The following is an 8,949-nucleotide window of genomic DNA, read 5'->3' as shown; positions in this document are numbered from 1 at the left end:
AGAGTAGTGACCTCATATAACACAGTTCGTTCTAAAATAGCTCCAGTGCTCCCATCTGAATGATGATTCACTGACTGACTACTGCGGTAAACCAGCTTGTCCGTTACATGTTTGTTTTATTTGATTTAAAGCTAATATTGGGCAAAATTTGACTTGAGTGTCATCATAGCCAGGATCTGACTCAGTTCATCCTGTTGATCGATTGTTTGTTTTTATTTGTTGTTAATGTCAGAAAAAGCAAGCAATTTCTATGTAATCCCTCACAACTGCTACTGTTGTTGATTATAGACTTGTTTCATGAATAAAACTTGATAGAACTGCCTGAAACACACGACAGGGAATGTCATTCTAAACAGTCCTGCCACAAAAAAAAAAGATGCAGGAACTTTGGTTATTTTAGCTGCTGATTACAGTGGTTATTGATTGCAGCAGTTATCACCACGCCATGTAGCCGTGGCGGATGGACTGGGTGTGCTTGGCATCACAAGCATGTTTCAGCTCAATGTATAAACTGAATTTCCTCATACGTGGACGTGACCTGTAACTCTTTTGTCCCTGCAGTGCAGGCATCGGGAGGACAGGCACCATCATCGTTATTGACATCCTCATTGATATTATTAACCGCCAAGGTAGGGGGGGGGGCTTGTATATAAATTGGCCTCATTGGTTTATTTACTATTGAATTGTTTTCCTTTAATCAATCAATTTTACTATGTGCCCTGTGTGTGTGTGTGTGTGTGTGTGTGTGTGTGTGTGTGTGTGTGTGTGTGTGTGTGTGTGTGTGTGTGTGTGTGTGTGTGTGTGTGTGTGTGTGTGTCAGGACTAGATTGTGACATCGACATCCCTAAGACCATCCAGAGGGTACGGCAGCAGAGGTCCGGCATGGTGCAGACGGAGGCCCAGTATAAGTTCATCTACATGGCTGTGCAGCAGTACATAGACACGGCCCAGAAGAGACTGGAGGAGGAGCAGGTACTCCTTCCACCTTCCTAAACAGAAAACTAGCTCAGTGATCAGTCTGTTGTGTTAGGACCATGAGAGTAGAGAGTAAGCATCGCCGTGGTAACTGTCTCGAGACACTCGAGGCTCCCACTCAGCTGATGTATATGTTCCCGTTGTTCTTTTCCAGAGGAGTAAATTGAAGGAGAGGGAGTACTCTAATATCAAATATCCTCCAATGGCCAACTCCAGGTCCAAACCCAATATGGCATCCTCACGCTCTTCTTCTGTGTAAGTGCAACTCCACCCTCGGAGGTGTGAACCCTTATCGCTGAACCGCGTTGGGAAACTCTTCTTTGTGTGTTGTTGCAGGTTGACAAACGATGATTCGTCAAGCGTGTACGAGAACATAAACTTTAAAAGCCCTCAGACATCGTTTAGCAGTAACACCAGGAGGTAAAACGGCTACTGTGGACCTCGAAGTCTCCTGCCTGCCTCGCTGTGAGTACTCGACTCTCCCCTTTTACTTACTGTTCTTGTGCTGTGGCAGAATCCACCCAGAAGATATCTTACTTTTTGCTCAAGTCAGTAAATCTTTCTATATTCTTTTTACCTTGGCACTTTGTAAAAAGATGGTGGAGAATTACATTGGAGGAGGTGGAGAAATTGAATTTACCCCTGAAATCAGATCCTAAGATGCTGTTAAATCTTTCCTGCTGATATGAAACTGAAGCTTCCAGTGTGATGGATTCATTTTCCTCCAGCAAAGAGACGGCTGATGTTTTCTTACTCTCGTGGTTCAATATGTCAGGTGGACACAAGCAGCTTCAAAGCAATGGAGCACTTAAAAATGTATGATTTGAAAAAGTTTTATTCCTCATATTTTCTTTTTCTTTTTTGAAACATTCACTTCATGGATAATAAATGTAACTTAATTCCTTATTTGGCACTACAGGCATTATTTTTTAATGTTTTACTTACGTTTGATAGCTATTGTCGTCTACAGTTAGTAATAAACTAAAAAAAAACTATATAATTGTGCTTATTTTGATTGATACTGCGATGTGATTTGATGGAATGTTGATTTTTTTTTTATGTGACAAAAAAAACTCATTTAAATGATCAAGATTGTGATATTTCATTGTGTTTGTGTCAAACAAACAATGTATATTTCACCTAAATTTGTATTTTAATTCACAATTACCCTTTGTCCTCTTCATTTGCCCTCAAATTTCCATTAATAGTGTACGTGGAGCTCTTCCCTGGTTGTTAGCGCTCCGTCTCCTCAGGTTCAGAAGACCTGGCGGGTGATGTGTGTGCTCTTGACTGAAAGTGACTTCAGCCATTAACTCCACTCGTCTTCTGTCTCTTCGTGTTTGCTCCAGCTTCTGTGGAGGCGTCGCTTCGTCAGCAAACCCAAACTCCCTCGGTGGAGGTGAAGGTGGAGGGAGTGCAACCCCACAACAGTGGACGGCCCTGCCTGGGGTGAATGCGGCGAGCTGACGTCCCTCGCTGCTGTCCTACTGGACTTCTCTGCCTGGAGTCCAACCTCACCCTCCATAGCGAGGAGGATTCTGCAGCAGCATAGTGCCCACGCACAGGGCCGCTGTCCTCGTCTTTTGACCCGCTCTGCTCCAGCCTCCAAAGTCTTTCCCGTCCTAACCCACCAGAGTGCCTTGTCACAGGATGTGTCTGTAATCTAGACTGTAATCTGTTACACCTCTACTGTTACTTCTTTCCAAAACCTGGAAACCCAAGTTGACCTGAGCAAGATCCAGGAGTTTGCTGCTCTGAACCTGAACTGATCAAAGCTGTAAGACGGAACTTAGGAGAGGTGGAAGCTTCGCTATTCGCTCCATTTCATAAATCCCTGAATCCGCTATCCCTGGTTCTCCGTCACTGCCGGCTGTCGTTTGAACTGTGTTGTGTCTCTCCAGCTGCGGCGGTGATTAATGTGGCCGCTGAGTGATGGCGAGGGCAGTTACATAACCTGCTGCCGGACCCGGAGGCACAGCGAGGGCGAGCTGACAAGAAATCTTTAGCAATCTACCGAAAAAAAAAAGGTTTTCATTTGAGTTAAAAATAAACTTTTTTTTTTCGTTGTTGTTAATTTAATTTTTCATGTGTTGTTGGAAGACCTGCATGTAATCACTGTGCCGTTGGCAGTATAAATCAGTTATTGTCCAGCAGTTTTATTAGTGGGACAGTCATGTCCAAAGATGGCCGCTAGAATACAAACACACTCATGAACCAGTTCTTTCACAATTTTCTTGATGTTTTTGCTGTCGTCACGATTGTGTACCATTGTTTTCAGAACATATTTAAAGAGGAAGAGCTCATCTTTGTCCAGTTGTCTCAGCAGCACCTCCCGGCTCTGTCTTCACTTCAGTAGTAGATTGAAGTCCACGTGTTCAGGGACGTGGGCGAAGAGGATTCCTCAACCAGCTCCTGGACTTGAGCCAGGCCGTCTCCGTCTCTCGGCTTTGTTTGACTCCTTGTTAATCAGCCGGCCTGATGCGCTTCTTCAACATCTGTTTGAGGAGATCGTCACAAGGAGACGAGAGAGAAAAAGGGGCGATTACAGCGGGCCAGATGGCCATCTGCCCGAGATTGAAGAATAGATTTGTCTCCAAAAAGTAATTTAGAAGATGGCCGTAATCCAGGCTTGATGACAGCGGGGCGAGTAAGCCCACGTCATTGATGTGATAAGGAAGGCCAACCCCTCTGCGCCGTCTGCCAGATTGTTGGCTATTTTTAGGCTCCAGGATCAGCACCAAAATATCATCCTGAAAAACACAAAGCAAATATGAAGCTCTGAATGTGTGAATGTCAGTGAAAGTGTGTGTCAGGCTCTCAGTGGAGTTGTGGAGTTGGACCTCTCAAGCTTGTGACTTAGATGCACTGAACATTTGGGAAAATAAGAACATGGCTTTTAAATCCCACATTGTTTTCTGTTTTGTTTTTTTAAACCCAACTTTAACTTTTTGATCAGGTAATAATGCACCACTTTGAGGAAAACGTAGTGCAAATGAACGTGCTTTTTTTTTAAAGTATATTTGAACTTTTTTCTACTTACATCATGCAGTAGGAAGTTGAATGAACTAAACGTTTCTGTTAGAAATCTCTCTACCAGTTATGATTATATGCTGTTAAAAAAATGTACTTAACCACAACCCGTGTTGATTGAAGTAATCATGAAATTACTGCAGTAACAGTAAGAAAATCCCCTGGTGGAGTGTTGATATATTACACTCTACTGCAGCCATACAATGATGTCATGAGTAGACGCTTCTTTTTCTGCTTTGCCCGTTCACGGATTTTTAGAGATTGTTTTCTTCCCGGCTGCTCGGTTGTCCCTGATATAAATTTGTTCCGTTTGGTTTTTGAACTCTCAGCTCTGATGTGAGTGGCATTGATCCCTGTTGTCTGTTAGAAATACGCTGCATCGCATTTAGAAGATTGGTTCTGGTTCCCCTCGTCTGAACTGTAATTTTTTGACCAATGAATGATGTTTTTGTTTCCGTTTGTATGTCACGTTGTCATTATTTTTCACTTTGCCTCTCTGGATCTCTTCATTTACGATGTGTTGAAACATCAATACTTGAAAGTGTGAAACTGCTGAATCTTTGGTCACAGAGGCCGTCAGGATGTCACTGGGTGTTTTTGTTGTTGTTTTTTTTTGTAGTTCATTAGATTTTTTTGCCATCGGTGTTGTTGTTTTTACATTTAAAAAGAATTGTGTTTGATTATTATTTATATTGGTGTCATTTCCACCGATAAGTCAACTCTTGGAGGTTTGCAGGAGCAATGTGGTATTTTCACTCTGCTTGTCCTCTTCTATTTACTTGAACATGTTTGTTGGTTCCAGTCTGCCTGATGTGGGTATGCCGAGTGCTCCTATGCTCCTATGTTCCTCCTCCTCCTCCTTCTTCTTCCTCATCCTCTTCCTGCACCGGCTCTGCCCAAACGCCTTCTTGCTGTACAGGCTTCAGCTGCTGATGCAAAGAGTTGCCATCAATGGCTTCCAACTGGTTTATGATCTAATCGTTTAATAAAAACCTATGATGGCACTGTCCAAACTCACATTTTGCCTCTGTTTTCTGTCGGAGGAGAGTATCTGTTCCTAGTGTCATCAACGACAAGCCTGGAATACTGAGATGAAAAACGTTTCAAATACCATCCATCCATTTTCTTCCGCTTATCCTGTTAAGGGTTGCGGGGGGGGGCCTATCCCAGCAGTCTTCGGGCAAGAGGCGGGGTTCACCCTGGACAGGTCACCAGTCCATCTCAGGGCCAACACATAGAGACAGACAACCATTCACACTCAGTCACACCTTTGGTCAATTTAGAGTATCAATCAGCCTCGTCCCCTCTTGATGTCTTTGGACTGTGGGAGGAAGCTGGAGTACCAGAGAGAACCCACACAGGAACAGGGAGAACATGGAGACTCCACACAGAAAGATCCTGTGCCTGAGCCAGGATTTGAACCTGGAACCTTCTTGCTGTGAGGTGACAGCGCTGACCACTGCACCACCGTGCTGCCATAGTCCCAAATGAGCTGTTATTTCTTTTTAAACCGCTGGTAGCGTCACAGTTTGATTCAACGAGTTCATCTTGCAGCCTCCCACAAACACACATGCTGTGTATTCAGCGCATTCATGAGAATGAAAAACTCCGATTATAATCAGCTTTTATGGAGGAGGAGTAGGACCAGAGTGTTTTTAAAAATATCACTCTAACCTTTGAAAAGTCTTCACTTCATCGTTCAGTCCAAGTGGGAATGTGAAGTAATTAACACTGTTAACTTCTAAATACTAATTGTTTGTGACATGCCTTGTGTGAAAGAATTAGCTGGTATTTAAGGGTGGAGTTCAGTTCAGTAACGAGAACTTTGTTCCTCTGCTAGCGTGTAAATACAGTCTGAGTATGAAGAGATTGGGCCAAAAATGATTAAAGAATCTGAAGAGCTCATCTTTGGAGTCACTTTCAGTACAAGCCAGGACCAGATCGTTTTTACTAGATCTTTTTTACACTCCTCAAATGGTGTAAATCTGTTTTTAAAACATAAAAATTTTTTGGGGACTCTACGTTTTAAAAAATCAATATATTCTGTATATTGATTTTGCCCGCCAAGCCCGTAATGTGGCGTATATGTTAGTGTATCGACAAATTGATTTAGCGCATGTCCAACCTTTCCAGGCCCTCTGTAAAATTTCATGCAAACTTAATTCGCTGGTGTAAGGGTATCCATGGTAACAGAAGGCAATACAGATGTTGTATGTTGTATCACAGGATACAATAAGACAACTGAGCTCAGATGGGCTCGTTGACTGGCGATCAGTCGTTCTAACGCACCGCAGGAGTCGACTTTCTTCTTGAAATGGCATTCCAGCTTTAAAAAAAAAAAAATCCCTACGCTGAAAGGTTTTTTTTCGATAATGAGGAGCAAAATTTTGACCTTGTGAGATGTTTTTCACATATTTAGAGAGAGGGAAAAAATGAAATCACAACTGATTGTTTCTGTCATCTATTTTAGCAGTAAATCAGATTTACAGTCACCTCAAGTGTTCAGGAAGTTGCAGTTTAATTATGCCCAACCCACAGGTCTTATCAAGCTTGTGTCATGAATGAGATGAGGTTTCAACAAAAAAATTTTTTTTAAATCCCCCGCAGTCCAGTCCTTCCTGATCTCACGTAATTCAGGAATATGTCAACACAAATTCCTGGCAGAGGGCAGGAAGGGTGAAGTCAAGGGTTTAAGGTTCAGGACAGGAGGAAGTTAAAAAACATTTTTACCATCCAAATTAGTTTATTGTCCTCATGTTATCCAACTTGATACTTACAAAGCAAAGCTTACATTTCAGGAGTTCACTGCACTTTTGGACAGTTTTGGCCTTCTGAGTCTTCTGTGAATGTTAACAATGTAACCAGTAATCGACTCACAATAGTTAGCATGTCAGCCTGTGTGACCAGTTCAGCGGTGCCTGCGGAGCACGGACAAGGAAGATAGCCAGCTATAGTTAAGGTGATATGCCACCCAAATGTGTATTTTTGCCATTCAAGTACTTACAAAAAGGTGTCACGAGCTTTCGCAGATGTTTTTCTCCTCCTGCATCACTTTGGTGTGACTACGGACGCAAGAAAGAGCTCCGCGTGTATTTAGCTTGAAGCTAACAGCTACTGACAGCGAACAACCTACTCTGGTCCTCATAATAATAACATGTTGAAAAGGGAGGGGTTTTATTTACTTTTACAGTGATTTATGGGGTTTATATTGAAGTTGAAAATAAAATTTCAAGAAGCCCCCAAAACCCCAATCCTCTGTCCAAGATTATGCCACACGCAAGAAGATGGTCTAAAATGTGGATAAATCAAAATGCACCAAAATCTTTTTGCTCCCGTCTGGGTTTTGTCTGATTTTGTTGGTCAGTATTAGTTAATCAACCTGCCTGCTGGTGTTCACTATTGAAAGGATTGAAGGAGTTTGTGTGTGTGTGTGTGTGTGCGTGTGTGTTTGGAATGAAGGATGGTCAGAGCACAAGTCCCCGCTTGTTCTCGCCGTAATCTCACCATCTACCCTTGGAATTCCTGCCACGACAACGCTCTCTCCCTCCCTTTGTCTCTTGATTCCACCTAAACGTTGAAACATCAGTTTAAAATCCACCCCCGTTTCAAAAATTGGGCGGAGGTCTTTTCCACCCGAGGCTTATGTCAATCAAACACCTCCAGATCCAGTTGCACTCACCGCTACCTCAGCCTCACCAAACCATAAACAATAACATACATGTGACTGTCTCAGTACTCAAATATTTAACCAGCTGTCACTCATTATCATACGCTGATGCTTAAGTGTGTTTGACGCAGCTGCAATACACAAAAGTAAACAGATTAAGATGTTTCCTGTCCCCTGACTAGTGATGGTTCTCTTTTCTATTTGGCTATAAACTAATTGTGTTGAACAAGCAGGAATGATCCCCGTCAGGAAAGAGCCGTCGCCTTTCGCTCCAACCTGCACCACTGAGTATCTACAAAGCAGTTGGACTAAAAACTGCACTTGCAAGACTGCAGGTGTCACTTGAGGTGCAAATATTTGACATTGGTGAATGTTTCATGGTCGTAATGAGGGACAAGAAGGACGAGGAACTACTAATGTAAGATGGTTGAAAATTAGTTCTACTGACACCTGTCGTTTGTGTGCTCCTGACTCGCACATCTGGTGGTGGTCCGTTACAGGTGTGTGGAGAAAAGTATGAGCTGTGTTGGTCAACACTGAAAGATCTTGCACATTTACTATGATGTACAGTATATTGTGATATAATATACATCTAAAATATATCTGTATCTACATCTATATATTGTGGGTCATATTTGACCATGCATATACCAACCATGCATGTACCAGGTCAACTCCACTCAGAGGCCCTGGATGAACTCAGGTCCCTCTCAGTGTGAGGTTCCTCTGCTCAGCACGAAAGTCACCATGCTTCAAATTCAGGACATCAAAATCACAAATTTAAAATGAGTTTATAATTCCGAATGAGGGCCTAAAGACCGGCACAGTGGTGCAGTGGGTAGCACACACAGCAAGAAGGTTCTGTGATCTTTCTGTGTGAGTCTGCATGTTCTCCCTGTTCCTGTGTGGGTTCTCTCTGGTACTCCAGCTTCCTCCCACAGTCCAAAGACATCAAGAGGGGACGAGGCTGATTGATACTCTAAATTGACCGTAGGTGTGGCTGGATGGATGGATGAATGGGCCTGCTAGTCTCGCGTCATCATGACAACCTGGCGTTGCAGATGCCCCGCCCACAATAACTAAAACTGCATCAGCTGTGGAGCCCTTCAGGTTGCTGGGGTGATAGATAGTGACAGATATCACTACTAGATTAGAGAGAAACTAGAGAAACAACATGAACATTTGAACGCAAAATTCACATTTTTTTCTAATAGCTTCCAGACCTGTGTCGAAACTGATAAACTCTGGATTTTAATAGACAAATTAAAACACATGAA

The 8,949-nt window shown here is 42.8% G+C and overlaps 1 protein-coding gene across 3 annotated transcripts in view; it reads left to right on the top strand.

Moving 5' to 3' along the window:
* The window catches only part of ptpn11b (protein tyrosine phosphatase non-receptor type 11b), a 41,175-nt gene extending 36,786 nt beyond the window's left edge, over window positions 1-4,389 (top strand). For all 3 annotated transcript variants that reach the window (XM_086214146.1, XM_086214145.1, XM_086214147.1), the window contains exons 12-16: window positions 562-629; window positions 821-972; window positions 1,130-1,230; window positions 1,312-1,440; window positions 2,325-4,389. In XM_086214146.1, the coding sequence (XP_086070272.1) occupies window positions 562-629; window positions 821-972; window positions 1,130-1,230; window positions 1,312-1,399 (409 nt within the window). In that variant the 3' untranslated portion in view covers window positions 1,400-1,440; window positions 2,325-4,389. The remainder of the gene's footprint in view (window positions 1-561; window positions 630-820; window positions 973-1,129; window positions 1,231-1,311; window positions 1,441-2,324) is intronic.
* Window positions 4,390-8,949: the final 4,560 nt, after the last annotated feature.

This window comes from Aulostomus chinensis, chromosome 9 (genome assembly GCF_037954235.1).
Source record: "Aulostomus chinensis isolate RoL2024-O1b breed Wild chromosome 9, RoL_Achi_v1.0, whole genome shotgun sequence".
Lineage (NCBI taxonomy): Eukaryota > Metazoa > Chordata > Actinopteri > Syngnathiformes > Aulostomidae > Aulostomus > Aulostomus chinensis.
This window is presented reverse-complemented; position numbering and strand designations above follow the sequence as displayed.